The sequence below is a fragment of the Triturus cristatus genome, chromosome 1_1, assembly GCF_964204655.1.
Source record: "Triturus cristatus chromosome 1_1, aTriCri1.1, whole genome shotgun sequence".
Classification (NCBI taxonomy): domain Eukaryota; kingdom Metazoa; phylum Chordata; class Amphibia; order Caudata; family Salamandridae; genus Triturus; species Triturus cristatus.
In genome coordinates, this window is record NC_140579.1 from 442,937,939 (window position 1) to 442,961,446 (window position 23,508).

The 23,508-nt window shown below is 53.8% G+C and overlaps 1 protein-coding gene across 2 annotated transcripts in view; it reads right to left on the reverse strand.

Annotated features, from left to right (window-relative positions):
* LOC146870411 (uncharacterized) overlaps positions 1-23,508 on the reverse strand; it is a 1,711,658-nt gene that overhangs the window by 20,542 nt on the left and 1,667,608 nt on the right. For both annotated transcript variants that reach the window (XM_085640891.1, XM_085640893.1), the window contains one exon: positions 17,448-17,527. In XM_085640891.1, the coding sequence (XP_085497017.1) occupies positions 17,448-17,527 (80 nt within the window). The remainder of the gene's footprint in view (positions 1-17,447; positions 17,528-23,508) is intronic.

Here is a 23,508-nt window from a genome sequence, read left to right on the forward strand (position 1 = left end):
GAGGGGCTCCTGAAAGAGAGAAGAAGCGTGAGGGTGAGTTTGAGGGGCTGGTGCAAGAGAGGAGTAAGGGTGAGGGGCTGGTGTGAGAGAGAAGAAGCGTGAGGGTGAGTGTGAGGGGCTGGTGCGAGAGAGAAGAAGCGTGAGGGTAAGTGTGAAGAGCTGGTGTGAGAGAAGAAGCATGAGGGTGAGTGTGAGGGGGTGGTGCGATAGAGAAGCATGAGGGTGAGTGTGAGGGGCTGGTGTGCGAGAAGAGTGAGTGTGAGGGGCTGGTGCGAGAGAGAAGATTGAGGGTGAGGGGCTGGTGCAAGAGAGAAGAAGCTTGAGAGTACATGTGGGGGGGTGGTGCAAGAGAGAAGAAGCATGAGGGTGAGTGTGAGGTACTGATGAAAAAGAGAAGAGTGAGGGTGAGGAGCTAGTGCGAGAGAGAAGAAGCATGAGGGTGAGTGTGAGGGGCTGGTGTGAGAGAGAAGAAGCATGAGTGTGAAGGGCTGGTGAGAGAGAGAACAAGTGTGAGGGCGAGGAGATCCTGCGAAAGAGAAGTAGCATGAGGGTGAATGTGTGGGGCTGGTGTGAGAGAGAAGAAGCGTGAAAGTGAGGGGCTCCTGCGAGAGAGAAGAAGAGTGAGGATGAGTGTGAGGGGCTGGTGCAAGAGAGAAGAAGCATGAGGGTGAGTGTGAGGGCCTCCTGTGAGAGAGAAGAAGTGTGAGGGTGAGTGTGAGGGGCTGGTGCAAGAGAGAAGCATGAGGGTGAGTGTGAGGGGCTGGTGCGAGAGATAATAGTGAGGGTGAGGGGCTCCTGCAAGAGAGAAGAAGCGTGAGGGTGAGTTTGAGGGGCTGGTGCAAGAGAGGAGTAAGGGTGAGGGGCTGGTGTGAGAGAGAAGAAGCGTGAGGGTGAGTGTGAGGGGCTGGTGCGAGAGAGAAGAAGCATGAGGATAAGTGTGAAGAGCTGGTGTGAGAGAAGAAGCATGAGGGTGAGTGTGAGGGGGTGGTGCGATAGAGAAGCGTGAGGGTGAGTGTGAGGGGCTGGTGTGAGAGAAGAGTGAGTGTGAGGGGCTGGTGCGAGAGAGGAGAGTGAGGGTGAGGGGCTGGTGCAAGAGAGAAGAAGCTTGAGAGTACATGTGGGGGGGTGGTGCAAGAGAGAAGAAGCATGAGGGTGAGTGTGAGGTACTGATGAAAAAGAGAAGAGTGAGGGTGAGGAGCTAGTGCAAGAGAGAAGAAGCATGAGGGTGAGTGTGAGGGGCTGGTGTGAGAGAGAAGAAGCATGAGTGTGAAGGGCTGGTGAGAGAGAGAACAAGTGTGAGGGCGAGGAGATCCTGCGAAAGAGAAGTAGCATGAGGGTGAATGTGTGGGGCTGCTGCGAGAGAGAAGAAGCATGAGGGTGAGTGTGAGGGGCCCCTGCGAGTGAGAAGCATGAGTGTGAGTGTGAGGGGCTGGTGCAAGAGAGAAAAAGAGTGAGGGTGAGTGTGAGGGGCTGGTGCGAGAGAGGAGAGTGAGGGCGAGGGGCTGGTGCGAGAGAGAAGAGGTGTGAGGGTGAGGGGCTGGTGCGACAGAAAAGAAGCATGAGGGTGAGTGTGAGGGGTTGGTGTGAGAGAGAAGAAGCGTGAGGGTATTGGTGAGGGGCTGGTGAAAGAGAGAAGAAGTGTGAGGGTGAGTATGAGGGACTCATGTGAGAGAAAAGAGTGAGCGTGAGGAGCTAGTGTGAGAGAGAAGAAGCATGAGGGCGAGGGGCTAGTTAGAGAGAGAAGAAGCATGAGTGTGAGGAGCTGGTGTGAGATAAGAAGCATGAGGGTGAGGGGCACCTGCAAGAGAGAAGAAGCATGAGGATGAGTGTGAGCGGCTGGTGCGAGAGAGAAGAAGCATGAGGGTGAGTGTGAGGGCCTCCTGTGAGAGAGAAGAAGTGTGAGGGTGAGTTTGAGGGGCTGGTGAAAGAGAGAAGCATGAGGGTGAGTGTGAGGGGCTGGTGCGAGAGAGAATAGTGAGGGTGAGGGCTCCTGCAAGAGAGAAGAAGCGTGAGGGCGAGTTTGAGGGGCTGGTGCAAGAGAGGAGTAAGGGTGAGGGGCTGGTGTGAGAGAGAAGAAGCATGAGGGTGAGTGTGAGGGGCTGGTGCAAGAGAGAAGAAGCGTGAGGGTAAGTGTGAAGAGCTGGTGTGAGAGAAGAAGCATGAGGGTGAGTGTGAGGGGCTGGTGCGAGGGAGAAGTGTGTGGGTGAGTGTGAGGGGCTGGTGTGAGAGAAGAGTGAGTGTGAGGGGCTGGTGTAAGAGAGAAGAGTGAGGGTGAGGGGCTGGTGCAAGAGAGAAGAAGCTTGAGGGTACATGTGGGGGGCTGGTGCAAGAGAGAAGAAGCATGAGGGTGAGTGTGAGGTACTGATGAAAAAGAGAAGAGTGAGGTTGAGGAGCTAGTGCGAGAGAGAAGAAGCATGAGGGTGAGTGTGAGGGGCTGGTGTGAGAGAGAAGAAGCATGAGTGTGAAGGGCTGGTGCGAGAGAGAAGAGGCGTGAGGGTGAGGGGCTGGTGCGACAGAGAAGAAGCATGAGGGTGAGTGTGAGGGGTTGGTGTGAGAGAGAAGAAGCACGAGGGTATTGGTGAGGGGCTGGTGAAAGAGAGAAGAAGTGTGAGGGTGAGTATGAGGGACTCATGTGAGAGAAAAGAGTGAGCGTGAGGAGCTAGTGTGAGAGAGAAGAAGCATGGGGGTGAGGGGCAGGTGAGAGATAGAAGAAGCATGAGTGTGAGGGGCTGGTGTGAGAGAAGAAGCATGAGGGTGAGGGGCACCTGCAAGAGAGAAGAAGCATGAGGGTGCGTGTGAGGAGCTGGTGCAAGAGAGAAGAAGCATGAGGGTGAGTGTGAAGGGCTGGTGCAAGAGAAAAGAAGCGTGAGGGTAAGTGTGAGGAGCTGGTGTGAGAGAAGAAGCCTGAGGGTGAGTGTGAGGGGCTGGTGCGAGAGAGAAGAAGAGTGAGGGTGAGTGTGAGGGGCTGGTGTGAGAGAAGAGTGAGTGTGAGGGGCTGGTGTGAGAGAGAAGTGTGAGGGTGAGTGTGAGAGAGAAGAAGCGTGAAAGTGAGGGGCTCCTGCGGGAGATAAGCGTGAGGATAAGTGTGAGGGGATGGTGCGAGAGAGAAGAAGCATGAGGGTGAGTGTGAGAAGCTCCTGTGAGAGAAAAGAAGTGTGAGGGTGAGTGTGAGGGGCTGGTGAAAGAGAGAAGCATGAGTGTGAGAGTGAGGAGCTGGTGCGAGAGAGAATAGTGAGGGTGAGGGGCACCTGCGAGAGAGAAGAAGAGTGAGGATGAGTGTGAGGGGCTGGTGCAAGAGAGAAGAAGCATGAGGGTGAGTGTGAGGGCCTCCTGTGAGAGAGAAGAAGTGTGAGGGTGAGTGTGAGGGGCTGGTGCAAGAGAGAAGCATGAGGGTGAGTGTGAGGGGCTGGTGCGAGAGATAATAGTGAGGGTGAGGGGCTCCTGCAAGAGAGAAGAAGCGTGAGGGTGAGTTTGAGGGGCTGGTGCAAGAGAGGAGTAAGGGTGAGGGGCTGGTGTGAGAGAGAAGAAGCGTGAGGGTGAGTGTGAGGGGCTGGTGCGAGAGAGAAGAAGCATGAGGATAAGTGTGAAGAGCTGGTGTGAGAGAAGAAGCATGAGGGTGAGTGTGAGGGGGTGGTGCGATAGAGAAGCGTGAGGGTGAGTGTGAGGGGCTGGTGTGAGAGAAGAGTGAGTGTGAGGGGCTGGTGCGAGAGAGGAGAGTGAGGGTGAGGGGCTGGTGCAAGAGAGAAGAAGCTTGAGAGTACATGTGGGGGGGTGGTGCAAGAGAGAAGAAGCATGAGGGTGAGTGTGAGGTACTGATGAAAAAGAGAAGAGTGAGGGTGAGGAGCTAGTGCAAGAGAGAAGAAGCATGAGGGTGAGTGTGAGGGGCTGGTGTGAGAGAGAAGAAGCATGAGTGTGAAGGGCTGGTGAGAGAGAGAACAAGTGTGAGGGCGAGGAGATCCTGCGAAAGAGAAGTAGCATGAGGGTGAATAAGTGGGGCTGCTGCGAGAGAGAAGAAGCATGAGGGTGAGTGTGAGGGGCCCCTGCGAGTGAGAAGCATGAGTGTGAGTGTGAGGGGCTGGTGCAAGAGAGAAAAAGAGTGAGGGTGAGTGTGAGGGGCTGGTGCGAGAGAGGAGAGTGAGGGCGAGGGGCTGGTGCGAGAGAGAAGAGGTGTGAGGGTGAGGGGCTGGTGCGACAGAAAAGAAGCATGAGGGTGAGTGTGAGGGGTTGGTGTGAGAGAGAAGAAGCGTGAGGGTATTGGTGAGGGGCTGGTGAAAGAGAGAAGAAGTGTGAGGGTGAGTATGAGGGACTCATGTGAGAGAAAAGAGTGAGCGTGAGGAGCTAGTGTGAGAGAGAAGAAGCATGAGGGCGAGGGGCTAGTTAGAGAGAGAAGAAGCATGAGTGTGAGGAGCTGGTGTGAGATAAGAAGCATGAGGGTGAGGGGCACCTGCAAGAGAGAAGAAGCATGAGGATGAGTGTGAGCGGCTGGTGCGAGAGAGAAGAAGCATGAGGGTGAGTGTGAGGGCCTCCTGTGAGAGAGAAGAAGTGTGAGGGTGAGTTTGAGGGGCTGGTGAAAGAGAGAAGCATGAGGGTGAGTGTGAGGGGCTGGTGCGAGAGAGAATAGTGAGGGTGAGGGCTCCTGCAAGAGAGAAGAAGCGTGAGGGCGAGTTTGAGGGGCTGGTGCAAGAGAGGAGTAAGGGTGAGGGGCTGGTGTGAGAGAGAAGAAGCATGAGGGTGAGTGTGAGGGGCTGGTGCAAGAGAGAAGAAGCGTGAGGGTAAGTGTGAAGAGCTGGTGTGAGAGAAGAAGCATGAGGGTGAGTGTGAGGGGCTGGTGCGAGAGAGAAGTGTGTGGGTGAGTGTGAGGGGCTGGTGTGAGAGAAGAGTGAGTGTGAGGGGCTGGTGTAAGAGAGAAGAGTGAGGGTGAGGGGCTGGTGCAAGAGAGAAGAAGCTTGAGGGTACATGTGGGGGGCTGGTGCAAGAGAGAAGAAGCATGAGGGTGAGTGTGAGGTACTGATGAAAAAGAGAAGAGTGAGGTTGAGGAGCTAGTGCGAGAGAGAAGAAGCATGAGGGTGAGTGTGAGGGGCTGGTGTGAGAGAGAAGAAGCATGAGTGTGAAGGGCTGGTGCGAGAGAGAAGAGGCGTGAGGGTGAGGGGCTGGTGCGACAGAGAAGAAGCATGAGGGTGAGTGTGAGGGGTTGGTGTGAGAGAGAAGAAGCACGGGGGTATTGGTGAGGGGCTGGTGAAAGAGAGAAGAAGTGTGAGGGTGAGTATGAGGGACTCATGTGAGAGAAAAGAGTGAGCGTGAGGAGCTAGTGTGAGAGAGAAGAAGCATGAGGGTGAGGGGCAGGTGAGAGATAGAAGAAGCATGAGTGTGAGGGGCTGGTGTGAGAGAAGAAGCATGAGGGTGAGGGGCACCTGCAAGAGAGAAGAAGCATGAGGGTGCGTGTGAGGAGCTGGTGCAAGAGAGAAGAAGCATGAGGGTGAGTGTGAAGGGCTGGTGCAAGAGAAAAGAAGCGTGAGGGTAAGTGTGAGGAGCTGGTGTGAGAGAAGAAGCCTGAGGGTGAGTGTGAGGGGCTGGTGCGAGAGAGAAGAAGAGTGAGGGTGAGTGTGAGGGGCTGGTGTGAGAGAAGAGTGAGTGTGAGGGGCTGGTGTGAGAGAGAAGTGTGAGGGTGAGTGTGAGAGAGAAGAAGCGTGAAAGTGAGGGGCTCCTGCGGGAGATAAGCGTGAGGATAAGTGTGAGGGGATGGTGCGAGAGAGAAGAAGCATGAGGGTGAGTGTGAGAAGCTCCTGTGAGAGAAAAGAAGTGTGAGGGTGAGTGTGAGGGGCTGGTGCAAGAGAGAAGCATGAGTGTGAGAGTGAGGAGCTGGTGCGAGAGAGAATAGTGAGGGTGAGGGGCACCTGCGAGAGAGAATAAGTGTGAGGGTGAGTGTGAGAGGCTGGTGCAGGAGAGGAGTGAGGGTGAGGTGCTCCTGTGAGAGAGAAGAACCGTGAGGGTGAGTGTGAGGGCCTGGTGTGAGAGAGAAGAAGCATGAGGGTGAGGGGCTGGTGAAAGAGAGAAGAAGCATGAGGGTGAGGAGCTCCTGCAAGAGAGAAGGAGCGTGAGTGTGAGTGTGATTGCTGGTGCGAGAGAGAAGACACTTGAGGGCGAGTGTGAGGGGCCGGTGTGAGAGAGAAGCATGAGGGTGAGGAGCTGGTGTGAGAGAGGAGAAGCGTGAGTGTCAAGGGCTGGTGTGAGAGAGAAGACGCATGAGGGTGAGTGTGAGAGGCTAGTGCGAGAGAGAAGAAGCATGAGGGTGAGTGTGAGGGGCTTGCGGGAGAGAGAAGTGTGATGGTGAGTGTGAGAGGCTTTAGCGAGAGAGAAGCGTGAGGGTGAGGGGATCTTGTGAGAGAGAAGAAGCATGAGGGTGAGTGTGAGGGTCTGGTGTGAGAGAGAAGAGTGAGTGTGAGGGGCTCCTGCAGGAGAGAAGATGCATGAGGGTGAGTGTGAGAGGCTAGTGCGTGAGAGAAGAAGCATGAGGGTGAGTGTGAGGGGCTGGTGGGAGAGAGAAGAAGCGTGAGGGTGAGTGTGAGGGAGAAGCATGAGGGTGAATGTGAGGGGCTGGTGCAAGAGGGAAGCATGAGGGTGAGGGGCTCCTGCGAGAGAGAAGAAGTATGAGGGTGCGTGTGAGGGGCTGGTGCAAGAGAGATGTGTGAGGGTGAGTGTGATTGCTGGTGCGAGAGAAAAGATGGGTGAGTGTGAGGGGCTGGTGCGAGAGAGAAGCATGAGGGTGAGTGTGAGGGCCCAGTGCAAGAGAATAGTTAGGGTAAGGGGCTCCTGTGAGAGAGAGAGAAGCATGAGGGTGAGTGTGAGGGGCTGATGCAAGAGAGGAGTGAGGATGAGGGGTTCCTGTAAGAGAGAAGATGCATGAGGGTGATTGTGAGGGCCTGGTGTGAGAGAGAAGAGGAGTGAGGGTGAGTGTGAGGGGCTGGTGCAAGAGAGAAGCATGAGAGTGAGTGTGAGGGGCCGGTACGAGAGAGAATAGTGAGTGTGAGGGCCTCCTGTGAGAGAGAAGAAGCGTGAGGGTGAGTGTGAGGGGCTGGTGCAAGAGAGAAGCATGAGGGTGAGTGTGAGGGGCTGGTGCAAGATAGAATAGTGAGGGTGAGGGGCTCCTGCAAGAGAGAAGAAGCGTGAGGGTGAGTTTGAGGGGCTAGTGCAAGAGAGGAGTAAGGGTGAGGGGCTGGTGTGAGAGAGAAGAAGCGTGAGGGTGAGTGTGAGGGGCTGGTGCGAGAGAGAAGAAGCATGAGGGTAAGTGTGAAGAGCTGGTGTGAGAGAAGAAGCATGAGGGTGAGTGTGAGGGGCTGGTGCGAGAGAGAAGCGTGAGGGTGAGTGTGAGAGAGAAGAAGCATGAGGGTGAGGGGCTGGTGAGAGAGAGAAGAAGCATGAGTGTGAGGGGCTGGTGTGAGAGAAGAAGCATGAGGGTGAGGGGCACCTGCAAGAGAGAAGAAGCATGAGGGTGAGTGTGAGGAGCTGGTGCGAGAGAGAAGAAGCATGAGGGTGAGTGTGAAGGGCTGGTGCAAGAGAAAAGAAGCGTGAGGGTAAGTGTGAGGAGCTGGTGCGAGAGAGAAGAGGAGTGAGGGTGAGTGTGAGGGGCTGGTGCAAGAGAGAAGCGTGAGAGTGAGTGTGAGGGGCCGGTGCGAGAGAGAATAGTGAGTGTGAGGGCCTCCTGTGAGAGAGAAGAAGCGTGAGGGTGAGTGTGAGGGGCTGGTGCGAGATAGAATAGTGAGGGTGAGGAGCTCCTGCAAGAGAGAAGGAGCGTGAGTGTGAGTGTGATTGCTGGTGCGAGAGAGAAGACACTTGAGGGCGAGTGTGAGGGGCCGGTGTGAGAGAGAAGCATGAGGGTGAGGAGCTGGTGTGAGAGAGGAGAAGCGTGAGTGTCAAGGGCTGGTGTGAGAGAGAAGACGCATGAGGGTGAGTGTGAGAGGCTAGTGCGAGAGAGAAGAAGCATGAGGGTGAGTGTGAGGGGCTTGCGGGAGAGAGAAGTGTGATGGTGAGTGTGAGAGGCTTTAGCGAGAGAGAAGCGTGAGGGTGAGGGGATCTTGTGAGAGAGAAGAAGCATGAGGGTGAGTGTGAGGGTCTGGTGTGAGAGAGAAGAGTGAGTGTGAGGGGCTCCTGCAGGAGAGAAGATGCATGAGGGTGAGTGTGAGAGGCTAGTGCGTGAGAGAAGAAGCATGAGGGTGAGTGTGAGGGGCTGGTGGGAGAGAGAAGAAGCGTGAGGGTGAGTGTGAGGGAGAAGCATGAGGGTGAATGTGAGGGGCTGGTGCAAGAGGGAAGCATGAGGGTGAGGGGCTCCTGCGAGAGAGAAGAAGTATGAGGGTGCGTGTGAGGGGCTGGTGCAAGAGAGATGTGTGAGGGTGAGTGTGATTGCTGGTGCGAGAGAAAAGATGGGTGAGTGTGAGGGGCTGGTGCGAGAGAGAAGCATGAGGGTGAGTGTGAGGGCCCAGTGCAAGAGAATAGTTAGGGTAAGGGGCTCCTGTGAGAGAGAGAGAAGCATGAGGGTGAGTGTGAGGGGCTGATGCAAGAGAGGAGTGAGGATGAGGGGTTCCTGTAAGAGAGAAGATGCATGAGGGTGATTGTGAGGGCCTGGTGTGAGAGAGAAGAGGAGTGAGGGTGAGTGTGAGTGTGAGGGGCTGGTGCAAGAGAGAAGCATGAGAGTGAGTGTGAGGGGCCGGTATGAGAGAGAATAGTGAGTGTGAGGGCCTCCTGTGAGAGAGAAGAAGCGTGAGGGTGAGTGTGAGGGGCTGGTGCAAGAGAGAAGCATGAGGGTGAGTGTGAGGGGCTGGGCAAGATAGAATAGTGAGGGTGAGGGGCTCCTGCAAGAGAGAAGAAGCGTGAGGGTGAGTTTGAGGGGCTGTTAAAAGAGAGGAGTAAGGGTGAGGGGCTGGTGTGAGAGAGAAGAAGCGTGAGGGTGAGTGTGAGGGGCTGGTGCGAGAGAGAAGAAGCGTGAGGGTAAGTGTGAAGAGCTGGTGTGAGAGAAGAAGCATGAGGGTGAGTGTGAGGGGCTGGTGCGAGAGAGAAGCGTGAGGGTGAGTGTGAGAGAGAAGAAGCATGAGGGTGAGGGGCTGGTGAGAGAGAGAAGAAGCATGAGTGTGAGGGGCTGGTGTGAGAGAAGAAGCATGAGGGTGAGGGGCACCTGCAAGAGAGAAGAAGCATGAGGGTGAGTGTGAGGAGCTGGTGCGAGAGAGAAGAAGCATGAGGGTGAGTGTGAAGGGCTGGTGCAAGAGAAAAGAAGCGTGAGGGTAAGTGTGAGGAGCTGGTGCGAGAGAGAAGAGGAGTGAGGGTGAGTGTGAGGGGCTGGTGCAAGAGAGAAGCGTGAGAGTGAGTGTGAGGGGCCGGTGCGAGAGAGAATAGTGAGTGTGAGGGCCTCCTGTGAGAGAGAAGAAGCGTGAGGGTGAGTGTGAGGGGCTGGTGCGAGATAGAATAGTGAGGGTGAGGGGCTCCTGCAAGAGAGAAGAAGCGTGAGGGTGAGTTTGAGGGGCTGGTGCAAGAGAGGAGTAAGGGTGAGGGGCTGGTGTGAGAGAGAAGAAGCGTGAGGGTAAGTGTGAAGAGCTGGTGTGAGAGAAGAAGCATGAGGGTGAGTGTGAGGGGCTGGTGCGAGAGAGAAGTGTGAGTGTGAGAGAAGAAGCATGAGGGTGAGGGGCTGGTGAGAGAGAGAAGAAGCATGAGTGTGAGGGGCTGGTGTGAGAGAAGAAGCATGAGGGTGAGGGGCACCTGCAAGAGAGAAGAAGCACGAGTGTGAGTGTGAGGAGCTGGTGCGAGAGAGAAGAAGCATGAGGGTGAGTGTGAAGGGCTGGTGCAAGAGAAAAGAAGCGTGAGGGTGAGTGTGAGGGGCTGGTGCGAGAGAGAAGAAGAGTGAGGGTGAGTGTGAGGGGCTGGTGTGAGAGAAGAGTGAGTGTGAGGGGCTGGTGTGAGAGAGAAGTGTGAGGGTGAGTATGAGAGAGAATAAGCGTGAAAGTGAGGGGCTCCTGCGGGAGATAAGCGTGAGGATAAGTGTGAGGGGATGGTGCGAGAGAGAAGAAGCATGAGGGTGAGTGTGAGAAGCTCCTGTGAGAGAAAAGAAGCGTGAGGGTGAGTGTGAGGGGCTGGTGCAAGAGAGAAGCATGAATGTGAGAGTGAGGAGCTGGTGCGAGAGAGAATAGTGAGGGTGAGGGGCACCTGCGAGAGAGAATAAGTGTGAGGGTGAGTGTGAGAGGCTGGTGCAAGAGAGGAGTGAGGGTGAGGTGCTCCTGTGAGAGAGAAGAACCGTGAGGGTGAGTGTGAGGGCCTGGTGTGAGAGAGAAGAAGAGTGAGGGTGAGGGGCTGGTGAAAGAGAGAAGAAGCGTGAGGGTGAGGAGCTCCTGCAAGAGAGAAGGAGCGTGAGGGTGAGTGTGATTGCTGGTGCGAGAGAGAATACACTTGAGGGTGAGTGTGAGGGGCTGGTGTGAGAGAGAAGCATGAGGGTGAGGAACTGGTGTGAGAGAGGAGAAGCGTGAGTGTCAAGGGCTGGTGTGAGAGAGAAAACGCATGAGGGTGAGTGTGAGGGGCTTGCGGGAGAGAGAAGAAGTGTGATGGTGAGTGTGAGAGGCTTTTGCGAGAGAGAAGCGTGAGGGTGAGGGGATCCTGTGAGAGAGAAGAAGCATGAGGGTTAGTGTGAGGGTCTGGTGTGGGAGAGAAGAGTGAGTGTGAGGGGCTCCTGCAGGAGAGAAGATGCATGAGGGTGAGTGTGGGAGGCTAGTGCGTGAGAGAAGAAGCATGAGGGTGAGTGTGAGGGGCTGGTGGGAGAGAGAAGAAGCGTGAGGGTGAGTGTGAGGGAGAAGCATGAGGGTGAGTGTGAGGGGCTGGTGCAAAAGAGAAGCATGAGGGTGAGGGGCTCCTGCGAGAGAGAAGAAGTATGAGGGTGAGTGTGAGGGGCTGGTGCAAGAGAGATGTGTGAGGGTGAGTGTGATTGCTGGTGCGAGAGAGAAGATGTGTGAGGGTGAGGGGCTGGTGCGAGAGAGAAGCATGAGTGTGAGGGGCTGGTGTGAGAGAAGAAGCATGAGGGTGAGGGGCACCTGCAAGAGAGAAGAAGCACGAGTGTGAGTGTGAGGAGCTGGTGCGAGAGAGAAGAAGCATGAGGGTGAGTGTGAAGGGCTGGTGCAAGAGAAAAGAAGCGTGAGGGTGAGTGTGAGGGGCTGGTGCGAGAGAGAAGAAGAGTGAGGGTGAGTGTGAGGGGCTGGTGTGAGAGAAGAGTGAGTGTGAGGGGCTGGTGTGAGAGAGAAGTGTGAGGGTGAGTATGAGAGAGAATAAGCGTGAAAGTGAGGGGCTCCTGCGGGAGATAAGCGTGAGGATAAGTGTGAGGGGATGGTGCGAGAGAGAAGAAGCATGAGGGTGAGTGTGAGAAGCTCCTGTGAGAGAAAAGAAGCGTGAGGGTGAGTGTGAGGGGCTGGTGCAAGAGAGAAGCATGAATGTGAGAGTGAGGAGCTGGTGCGAGAGAGAATAGTGAGGGTGAGGGGCACCTGCGAGAGAGAATAAGTGTGAGGGTGAGTGTGAGAGGCTGGTGCAAGAGAGGAGTGAGGGTGAGGTGCTCCTGTGAGAGAGAAGAACCGTGAGGGTGAGTGTGAGGGCCTGGTGTGAGAGAGAAGAAGAGTGAGGGTGAGGGGCTGGTGAAAGAGAGAAGAAGCGTGAGGGTGAGGAGCTCCTGCAAGAGAGAAGGAGCGTGAGGGTGAGTGTGATTGCTGGTGCGAGAGAGAATACACTTGAGGGTGAGTGTGAGGGGCTGGTGTGAGAGAGAAGCATGAGGGTGAGGAACTGGTGTGAGAGAGGAGAAGCGTGAGTGTCAAGGGCTGGTGTGAGAGAGAAAACGCATGAGGGTGAGTGTGAGGGGCTTGCGGGAGAGAGAAGAAGTGTGATGGTGAGTGTGAGAGGCTTTTGCGAGAGAGAAGCGTGAGGGTGAGGGGATCCTGTGAGAGAGAAGAAGCATGAGGGTTAGTGTGAGGGTCTGGTGTGGGAGAGAAGAGTGAGTGTGAGGGGCTCCTGCAGGAGAGAAGATGCATGAGGGTGAGTGTGAGAGGCTAGTGCGTGAGAGAAGAAGCATGAGGGTGAGTGTGAGGGGCTGGTGGGAGAGAGAAGAAGCGTGAGGGTGAGTGTGAGGGAGAAGCATGAGGGTGAGTGTGAGGGGCTGGTGCAAAAGAGAAGCATGAGGGTGAGGGGCTCCTGCGAGAGAGAAGAAGTATGAGGGTGAGTGTGAGGGGCTGGTGCAAGAGAGATGTGTGAGGGTGAGTGTGATTGCTGGTGCGAGAGAGAAGATGTGTGAGGGTGAGGGGCTGGTGCGAGAGAGAAGCATGAGTGTGAGGGGCTGGTGTGAGAGAAGAAGCATGAGGGTGAGGGGCACCTGCAAGAGAGAAGGAGCACGAGTGTGAGTGTGAGGAGCTGGTGCGAGAGAGAAGAAGCATGAGGGTGAGTGTGAAGGGCTGGTGCAAGAGAAAAGAAGCGTGAGGGTGAGTGTGAGGGGCTGGTGCGAGAGAGAAGAAGAGTGAGGGTGAGTGTGAGGGGCTGGTGTGAGAGAAGAGTGAGTGTGAGGGGCTGGTGTGAGAGAGAAGTGTGAGGGTGAGTATGAGAGAGAATAAGCGTGAAAGTGAGGGGCTCCTGCGGGAGATAAGCGTGAGGATAAGTGTGAGGGGATGGTGCGAGAGAGAAGAAGCATGAGGGTGAGTGTGAGAAGCTCCTGTGAGAGAAAAGAAGCGTGAGGGTGAGTGTGAGGGGCTGGTGCAAGAGAGAAGCATGAATGTGAGAGTGAGGAGCTGGTGCGAGAGAGAATAGTGAGGGTGAGGGGCACCTGCGAGAGAGAATAAGTGTGAGGGTGAGTGTGAGAGGCTGGTGCAAGAGAGGAGTGAGGGTGAGGTGCTCCTGTGAGAGAGAAGAACCGTGAGGGTGAGTGTGAGGGCCTGGTGTGAGAGAGAAGAAGAGTGAGGGTGAGGGGCTGGTGAAAGAGAGAAGAAGCGTGAGGGTGAGGAGCTCCTGCAAGAGAGAAGGAGCGTGAGGGTGAGTGTGATTGCTGGTGCGAGAGAGAATACACTTGAGGGTGAGTGTGAGGGGCTGGTGTGAGAGAGAAGCATGAGGGTGAGGAACTGGTGTGAGAGAGGAGAAGCGTGAGTGTCAAGGGCTGGTGTGAGAGAGAAAACGCATGAGGGTGAGTGTGAGGGGCTTGCGGGAGAGAGAAGAAGTGTGATGGTGAGTGTGAGAGGCTTTTGCGAGAGAGAAGCGTGAGGGTGAGGGGATCCTGTGAGAGAGAAGAAGCATGAGGGTTAGTGTGAGGGTCTGGTGTGGGAGAGAAGAGTGAGTGTGAGGGGCTCCTGCAGGAGAGAAGATGCATGAGGGTGAGTGTGAGAGGCTAGTGCGTGAGAGAAGAAGCATGAGGGTGAGTGTGAGGGGCTGGTGGGAGAGAGAAGAAGCGTGAGGGTGAGTGTGAGGGAGAAGCATGAGGGTGAGTGTGAGGGGCTGGTGCAAAAGAGAAGCATGAGGGTGAGGGGCTCCTGCGAGAGAGAAGAAGTATGAGGGTGAGTGTGAGGGGCTGGTGCAAGAGAGATGTGTGAGGGTGAGTGTGATTGCTGGTGCGAGAGAGAAGATGTGTGAGGGTGAGGGGCTGGTGCGAGAGAGAAGCATGAGGGTGAGTGTGAGGGCCCAGTGCAAGAGAATAGTGAGGGTAAGGGGCTCCTGTGAGAGAGAGAGAAGCATGAGGGTGAGTGTGAGGGGCTGATGCAAGAGAGGAGTGAGGATGAGGGGTTCCTGTAAGAGAGAAGATGCGTGAGGGTGATTGTGAGGGCCTGGTGTGAGAGAGAAGAGGAGTGAGGGTGAGTGTGAGGGGCTGGTGCAAGAGAGAAGCGTGAGAGTGAGTGTGAGGGGCCGGTGCGAGAGAGAATAGTGAGGGTGAGGGGCTCCTGCGAGAGAGAGAGAGAAACATGAGGGTGAGTGTGAGGGGCTGATGCACAAGAGGAGTGAGAATGAGGGGCTCCTGTAAGAGAGAAGAAGCGTGAGGGTGAGGGCCTGGTGCGAGAGAGAAGAAGAGTGAGGGTGAGTGTGAGGGGCTGGTATAAGAGAGAAGTGTGAGGGTGAGTGTGAGGGGCTGGTGTCAGAGTGAAGAAGCATGAGGGTAAGTGTGAGGAGCTGGTGTGAGAGAGAAGAAGCATGAGTGTGAGTGTGAGGGGCTGGTGTGAGAGAGAAGAAGCATGAGGGTGAGTGTGAGGGGCTGGTGTGAGAGGAGAGAGAGTGTGAGGGGCTGGTGTGAGAGAGAAGAAGTGTGAGGGTAAGTGTGAGGGGCTGGTGTGAGAGTGAAGAAGAATGAGGTTGGGTGTGAGGGGCTGGTGTGAGAGAAGAGTGAGGTTGAGGGGCTCCTGTGAAAAAGAAGAAGTGTGAGGGTGAGTGTGAGGGGCTGGTGCAAGAGGAAGAAGCATGAGGATGAGTGTGAGGGGCATTTGCGAGAGAGAAGAAGCATGATAGTGAGTGTGAGGGGCTCCTGTGAGAGAGAAGAACTGTGAGGGTGAGTGTGATGGGCTGGTGCAAGAGAGAAGCGTGAGAGTGAGTGGCCGGTGCGAGAGAGAATAGTGAGGGTGAGGGGCTCCTGCGAGAGAAGGAGAGAGAAGCATGAGGGTGAATGTAAGGGGCCGGTGCGAGAGAGAATAGTGAGGGGCTCCTGTGAGAGAGAGAGAGAAGCGCGAGGGTGAGTGTGAGGGGCTGATGCAAGAGAGGAGTCAGGATGAGGGGCTCCTGTAAGAGAGAAGCATGAGGGTGAGTGTGAGGGCCTGGTGCAAGAGAGAAGAAGAGTGAGGGTGAGTGTGAGGGGCTGGTGCGAGAGAGAAGAAGCATGAGGTTGAGGAGCTCCTGTGAGAGAGAAGCGTGAGGGTGAGTGTGAGGGGCTGGTGCAAGAGAGAAGCATGAGGGTGAGGGGCTCCTGCGAGAGAGAAGAAGTATGAGAGTGAGTGTGAGGGGCTGGTGCGAGAGAGAAGTGTGAGGGTGAGTGTGAGGGGCTCCTGAGAGAGAGAAGAAGCTTGAGGGTCTGGTGTAAAACAGAAGAAGCATGAGGGTGAGTGTGAGGGGCTGGTATGAGAGAGAAGCATGAGGGTGAGTCTGAGGGGCTGGTGCGAGAGAGAAGAAGCGTGAGGGTGAGTCTGAGGGTCTGGTACGAGAGAGAAGCAGAGTGAGGGTGAGTGTGAGGGCTGGTGTAAGAGAGAAGCAGAGTGAGTGTGAGAGCCTGGTGCGAGAGATAAGATGCGTGAGGGGCTTGTGTGAGAGAGAAAAACCATGAGTGGCTGGTGCAAGAGAGAAGAGTGAGTGTGAGGGTCTGGAACGAGAGAGAAGCAGAGTGAGGATGTGTAGGGGTTGCTGCGAGAGAGAAGCAGAGTGAGTGTGAGAGGCTGGTGCCCACTGGCCCCCTCCCCGAGGGACAGCACAGACTACCAGTCTCAGGCATGCATCAGAAGCAGCTGCACATACAGATCCTCACCACCGGGGTGCGCTGAAGCTCCATGTAACCAACAATACATGCGTTCTCCACTATACTCAGCACACCATCCGTTACCACCCACCTATTGATCAGGTCCTCGCAAATCAGGCTCATTTACATCCGGGGCGTGGTGTACTGCAATATTTGCATATTATGAGTAAACCCAGGTATGTCTGAAGTTTCTACTGCGACCGGGTCAGCAAACTCTGTGCATCTGACGTCGTCTACTGGAATCATCATTTATTCACGAAGCAGTCTTTCTATACTAGTTACAAATAGGGGTGACAGTGCGCGCCCAGAAAAAGGGGAATAATGCAAAACCCCCTCCCCCGCCCCCCCCCCACCTCTCCCAGCGGTCCTAACTAAAGCTCTAAATCTGTTCCACACATTTTTTTTGTGTGAGTAGATTTATATAGCGCAAGCTCGACCCGGAAGTACTGAAGTGCTTTACATGAGCACCAGTTATGTTACACAAGGACACATTCTTTTTTGGTAGGCACGGGGACGCTGAGTCTTGAACCTGGTACCCCAGCTCCAAAGTCGGCAGCTCTGGCAGTAAGGTCACGTCCTGTCCTCAAAGGTCCCAGTGGAGCAGCATTTGATGCAAGGCCCCATTCAGTTTATGGGGTCGATCCAGGGTTTACAGAGCAAAAAAGCGCAGCACAGCAAGTCACCTTGCTGAGCTGCACTAGTCAAAGTGAAAGGACAGTAATGCACTTTATTTATCCAATACAGCGCATTCCATCCCTTTCCCCTTGCACTGGTGCTATTACGGCAGCCTAGAGCCAACGCAGGCACCGTGGCACCATGGTGCAAGGGTGCCTGTGTTGTCGGAAGGATTGTTTTTGTGCAGGATGGGGCACCATCCTACACAAAAACTACCCTGGGAGCCTTTTATCTCTTTCTATTTAAAACAAGGAGAAAAAAAGTTATGACTTCTCATTGCACCTCCCCTGGGGAAGCGTAGGGTTTCGCTGCATCCCCGGTGTACATGGCTTTGTAAATCTGGGCAAGCGTCAAAATCCATGAGTGTTGCATCCGAACACCCACCGCAATGCCTATGAAACACCTCCCTAGTGCAGTGTAAGGCAACGCAGCGATTTGCGCTGCCTTACTTACTCTATGTCTACGAGGCCACTCAAAGCCACGCAGAGTGGCTTTGTGTGACCTCATAAATATGCTTTTGTAGTTTGTGCCACCAGAGCATCACAAAAAGTTATGCTACAGTGGCACAAGGGGCTCATAACTATGCTCCTGAGTGATTTGTCCAGCATCACAGGATGTTGAGCCGACGCTGAGACTCGTACCCCATACCCCAGTTCCAAAGTCGGCAGCTCTGGTTGTTACGCCACAGCCTCTCCCTTAAGTTCTATAAGCTGAGACTATGCAGCGTCATGAGAGGGAAGATTCTAGATGAAGACGGCTGCTGAATTTCACATGATCTACAGGTGCTGAGAGAGATGTGCGGACCTGAATAAAGAGAGTTGCTGTAGTCTAGCCGACAGTTGATTAAAGTACCCGTGGCTTGGAAAGTTCTACACTGTTCTTGGAAACCACCGGGGTCTTAGGTAGCTCATGAGGCTGAGAGTACAGGCCCTGATGTTGAACTAAACACCAAAAGCCGACACGTCTCCACACACCTCCACATTATGATTATTGGAACTTTTTTAAGGAGAAAGGAATACTCCCTAGAAAACGAACATGCCACATTTACACCACCATGTTAGAAGGATGTATCATTCTTTTGTGGGGAAACAGCGCTTTAGCAATTGAGCAAAATCAGACTGAGGGCACTGAATTACTGTTTTGGAAAGTTGTTGCAGATTGGTGAAAGGAACTCTTCCTCTGGTGTGCACATCACAACATCATTTAACTACAGAATTACGCATGCTGCCTCGGTAATGTGTTTTATTACAAGTTATTGAAACTTTTCACCCCCTCTTAGCCCGTCACTCACTCGTCCTGGTGCTGCAGGTGCTTCTTCTGATGCTGGTAGTGGTGAACCTGCACTGACTGTGCCAGGCGGGCATCACTGGGCTGGAGAGAAGAGGGGCAAGAGAGGGAAGACAGACAGACAAAGACAGAGGAAGGAAAGAGAGAGACGGAGGAAGGCAAGAGAAGGAGACAGAGAGAGAGAGAGAGAAAGTGAAAAAGGAAGGAGAGACAGGCAGACAAAGACAAAGGAAGGTAAAAGAGAGAGAGAGAGAGAGAGAGAGAGAGAAAGAGGGAGGGAAAGGGGAGAGAGGTCAAGAGAGAGAGAGAGAGAGACAGACGGAGGCATAGAGAGAGGGAAGAGAAGGAGGAGAGACAGACAGACAAACAAAGAGGAAGGCAGGAGAAGGGGTGAGAGAGAGAGAGAGAGAGAGGAAGGGAGGAGAGACAGGTAGACAAGCACAGAGGAAGGCGGCAGGAGGCGACAGAGGGGAGCGTGAGAGTGAGAGAGGGAGGAAAGACAAGCAGACAAACACACAGAAAGGCAGAAGGAGGAGACATAGAGGGAAGAGAGAGAGAGAGGGAGGAGAGACGGATAGACAAACGCAGAGGAAGGCACGAGAAGGATACATAGGGGTAGGAATAGGGAGAAAGGGTCAGGGGCGAGAGAGAGAACGGGAATGAAAGAAAGATGAGATGGATTGAGAAAAAAGATGGAGTCAGAGAGGAAGAGGAAGCAGAGGTTGTGGCAAGAAATGGGGAAGAAAGGGAAAAAGAGGGGTGAGGATAAGAGTGAGCGCAGAGAAACAGAGGGGAAGCAAGGTAGACCAGAGAGCGCAGCAAGGAAGGTAGAGACAGACAGAGACCAAGAGAGAGAAAAAAGCAGAGAAAGAGGAAAAAACGAGAGAAAAACAGAAAGCAGTGGGAAGTGAGAAATAAAGAGAGCAACCATAAGAGAAGTTGTCAAAGAGACAGAGAAAGAAAGTGAGAGAGAGCAAGGGAGAGTGGTTAAGAGGAAAAGATATTAAAAGGAAAACAAGGAGAGGCAGGAGATATCAAAGCAACAATGCATTAGACTTCTGTGACCTACTTAGGAAGTAAGGAACCATGCATGCATAACTAAAACATAAGGTAATTTGTCGCATGGTACAGCTCCCTGCACCAGAGCAACAGCTCTCAATAGCTGAAGATCTGGCACAACTTACAGAGGCCTCTGTGTCGGAACCACTGTGCTAGCCAACCGTACCCTCTGTGTAGTGCCCTCTGTGTCTGAATAGCTGTCACAACTAACTGTGCCCTCCGTGCCTGAACTGCTCTGCCAGCCAATAGTGCCCATTATGTTATGTTATGTTAACTGGATTTGTAAAGCGCATTACTGCCCAGAGGCTAATAAGCGCTATTCAGGTCCAGTTCAATAGTGTCACGGAACCGCAAAAGCTACCAGGACCTGAACAACCAGGTCTTTACAGCTTTCCTGAAGGCGAGGAGACTGGGTGCTGTTTTTAGGAAGAGAGGCAGTACGTTTCATGCTTTGGATGCTGCCAGCACAATGCTCTTTCCACCCTATCGTACTTGTTTGAATCTAGCATTTACTGAACAAAGATTTCTGACAGAGAGATACCGTTTAAAGCTCTGGTTCAGAGTCAGGACCGAGATCATGAAATGCTTTATAAGTGAGAAATAACACCTTAAAGGTGCTTCTCTGTTTAATAGGAAGCCAATGCAAATGTTTTATGTCTTGAGACACTGAGCAAAATGTGGGTATTTTTAACACAAGTCTAGCTGCAGCGTTTTGCAGATCCTGAAGTTTATTAATATTGTACTTGTGAGTAGTCAGAAGCAGACTGCTACACTAGTCTGTTTTAGATAGGATTAGCGAGGTGACTAATCTCTTGTGCAATTTGGCAGGTATAAAAGGCAGAACCTTTTTAATTATTCTAAGAGTGTTAAACGTGGATGAAGTGAGCTTTTTTACCTGATCTGTTAAGTATATCATCAATGATCACTCCCAAGTTGCGAGCCCTACTGGAGGGGGAGATAAGGCCCATGATAGCTGGCCATGCTGATGGACCCCAAAAAGATGATTGGGGTCCAAAAAGTAGGACTTCTTTTTTCCTGCATTCAATTTAAGGCAGTTACTGTCCATCCAAACATGGACCACCAGCATGAAGTCATGAAATCGAAGCTCTATGCCAGTATCATTTTTTCCTATGGAAACGATGTCTGTAGACCTGTCACACTAACAGTGCCCACTGCGTCCAAACAGTGCCACAACTAACAGTGCCCTCCACTGGCGTAACGAAAAGTGAGGGGGCCTCCCTGCGCGGTACATAGAGGGGCCCCCTCCGGGCTCAATCAGGAGCTCTCCGGCCAGAGTGCAGTGCTGAGGGGGCCCCTTGGAGCTTGGGGCCCCCCGCACCGTGGGGGCTGCAGTGGCTTGTGTTACGCCCCTGGTGCCCTCCGCACTTGAACTGCTGTGCCAGCCTAGTGTCCACAGTTCTTACATTTCCCTTCATTCATTGTGAGGCCTGCCCATTTCAAAATAACCAGAAAAGTGTTTTTCATCTTTCTTGGCACATCCATGTATTCGGCAGAAAGGAATCTTTGCCTTCCGAGGAGACTTGGTTTGTGTAAGCTGGTGATGTAAACATCCTCTGCAAAGGCCATAGGCCATAGGCTTCTCAGAGTCTAGAATGCAGACACCTTATTGAAGTACAGAACAACACAGCTGTTGTCCAGTTAAGGTACTTGGTCTGGAGGTCACTTCAGGAAACTCAGAAAGGCACTTTTTGTGCTAAGACATCTTAGCTAAAGGCTAGAAAGTGAAACAGAGAATGATTCTCATTCAATGAACATATGAAATACCCTCACAATGTTGCGATTCTTTTTAATATTCTGCTTGCTAATTCTATTTATTGCAACTATTTTGTTTGTTTTCAAACTTACATCTATACACATTATCTGCACTTGATTAGGTCGTTAAGTTTAATAAAGTTTTAACAAACATCCATCATGCAGGTTCTTTTGTGTGCCCGATCTTGATGAAAGAATATTTTGGGCTCACCAACCACAGATAATCCTGCAAGTCTCACAGGACTGATCGTTGCCCAGAACTCACCTTACTCGTGTACCGTGCAGGGGATTGTGGGTTACAGTCTTCTAGGTCTCCTGTCTCTAATTGGTAAATTGGCTGGCATGGACTTTTCCAGCTCTAGGTAGCCTAATACCATTCAATTATTTGCATAGAATTACAAAAAATCACCCTTTTTGTCTCACCGTAGACACAACTACCCGCACCCCCTGTGTGTCTAAACAGGTGCTTCATCCAATAGAGCCCTCTGTGTCTGAACCATTGCCACAACTAACAGTGTTGATGTATCTGAAAAGCAGCCACAACTAACAATGCTCTTTGTCTCTGAAGCACAGCCATAGCAGCACCCTGTGTGTCTGAAGTGCAGCCATAACAGCACCCTGTGTGTCTGAAGCACAGCCATTACCTTTGTGTCTGAAGCGCAGCCATAACAGCGCCCTTTGTGTCTGAAGCGCAGCATAACACCGCCCTGTGTGTCTGAAGCGCAGCCATAACAGCGCCTTTTGTGTCTGAAGCGCAGCCATGGAAGCGCCCTGTGTGTCTGAAGAGCAGCCATAACAGCGCCCTTTGTGTCTGAAGCGCAGCCATGACAGCGCCCTTTGTGTCTGAAGCGCAGCCATGACAGCGCCCTGTGTGTCTGAAGAGCAGCCATAACAGCGCCCTTTGTGTGTGAAGCGCAGCATAACACCGCCCTGTGTGTCTGAAGCGCAGCCATAACAGCGCCTTTTGTGTCTGAAGCGCAGCCCTAACAGTGCCCTGTGTGTCTGAAGCGCAGCCATAACAGCGCCCTGTGTGTCTGAAGCGCAGCCCTAACAGCGCCCTTTGTGTCTGAAGTGCAGCCATAACAGCGCCCTTTGTGTCTGAAGCGCAGCCATAACAGCGCCCTTTGTGTCTGAAGCGCAGCATAACACCGCCCTGTGTGTCTGAAGCGCAGCCATAACAGCGCCTTTTGTGTCTTAAGCACAGCCCTAACAGCGCCCTGTGTCTGAAGCGCAGCCATAACAGTGCCCTGTGTGTCTGAAGCGCAGCCCTAACAGCGCCTTTTGTGTCTGAAGCGCAGCCATAACAGAGCCCTTTGTGTCTGCAGTGCAGCCATGACAGCGCCCTGTGTATCTGAAGAGCAGCCATAACAGCGCCCTTTGTGAATAAAGCGCAGCCATAACAGCGCCCTTTGTGTCTGAAGTGCAGCCATGACAGCGCCCTGTGTGTCTGAAGCGCAGCCATAACAGCGCCTTGTGTGTCTGAAGCGCAGCCATAACAGCGCCCTGTGTGTCTGAAGCGCAGCCATAACAGCGCCCTGTGTGTCTGAAGCGCAGCACTAACAGCGCCCTGTGTGTCTGAAGCGCAGCCATAACAGTGCCTTTTGAGTCTGAAGCGCAGCCATAACCGTGCCCTGTGTGTCTGAAGCGCAGCCCTAACAGCGCCCTGTGTGTCTGAAGCGCAGCAATAACAGCGCCCTTTGTGTCTGAAGTGCAGCCATAACAGCACCCTGTGTGTCTGAAGCGCAGCCCTAACAGCGCCCTGTGTGCCTGAAGCACAGCCATAACAGCGCCCTGTGTCTGAAGCGCAGCCTTAACAGCGCCCTGTGTGTCTGATGCGCAGCCCTAACAGTGCCCTGTGTGTCTGATACGCAGCAATAACAGCGCCCTTTGTGTCTGAAGCGCAGCATAACACCGCCCTGTGTGTCTGAAGTGCAGCATAACACCGCCCTGTCTGTCTGAAGCGCAGCCATAACAGCGCCCTTTGTGTCTGAAGCGCAGCATAACACCGCCCTGTGTGTCTGAAGCAAAGCCATGACAGCGCCTTTTGTGTCTGAAGCGCAGCCATAACAGAGCCCTTTGTGTCTGAAGCGCAGCCATAACAGCGCCCTTTGTGTCTGAAGCGCAGCCATGACAGCGCCCTGTGTGTCTGAAGCGCAGCCATAACAGCGCCCTGTGTGTCTGAAGCGCAGCCCTAACAGCACCCTGTGTGTCTGAAGCGCAGCCATAACAGCGCCTTTTGAGTCTGAAGCGCAGCCATAACCGTGCCCTGTGTGTCTGAAGCGCAGCCCTAACAGCGACCTGTGTGTCTGAAGCGCAGCAATAACAGCGCCCTTTGTGTCTGAAGCGCAGCCATAACAGCGCCCTGTGTCTGAAGCGCAGCCTTAACAGCCCCCTGTGTGTCTGAAGCGCAGCATAACACTGCCCTGTGTGCCTGAAGCGCAGCCATAACAGCGCCTTTTGTGTCTGAAGCACAGCCCTAACAGCGCCCTTTGTGTCTGAAGCGCAGCCATAACAGCGCCCTTTGTGTCTGAAGTGCAGCCATAACAGCGCCCTTTGTGTCTGAAGCGCAGCATAACACCGCCCTGTGTGTCTGAAGCGCAGCCATAACAGCGCCTTTTGTGTCTGAAGCACAGCCCTAACAGAGACCTGTGTCTGAAGCTCAGCCATAACAGCGCCCTGTGTGTCTGAAGCGCAGCCCTAACAGAGCCCTTTGTGTCTGCAGTGCAGCCATGACAGCGCCTTGTGTGTCTGAAGAACAGCCATAACAGTGCCCTTTGTGAATAAAGCGCAGCCATAACAGCGCCCTTTGTGTCTGAAGTGCAGCCATGACAGCGCCCTGTGTCTCTGAAGCGCAGCCATAACAGCGCCTTGTGTGTCTGAAGCGCAGCCATAACAGCGCCCTGTGTGTCTGAAGCGCAGCCATAACAGCACCCTGTGTGTCTGAAGCGCAGCCCTAACAGTGCCCTGTGTGTCTGAAGTGCAGCCATAACAGCGCCTTTTGAGTCTGAAGCGCAGCCATAACCGCGCCCTGTGTGTCTGAAGCGCAGCCCTACCAGCGCCCTGTGTGTCTGAAGTGCAGCCATAACAGCGCCCTTTGTGTCTGAAGCGCATCCATAACAGCGCCCTTTGTGTCTGAAGCGCAGCATAACACCGCCCTGTGTGTCTGAAGCGCAGCCATAACAGCGCCTTTTGTGTCTGAAGCACAGCCCTAAGAGCGCCCTGTGTCTGAAGCG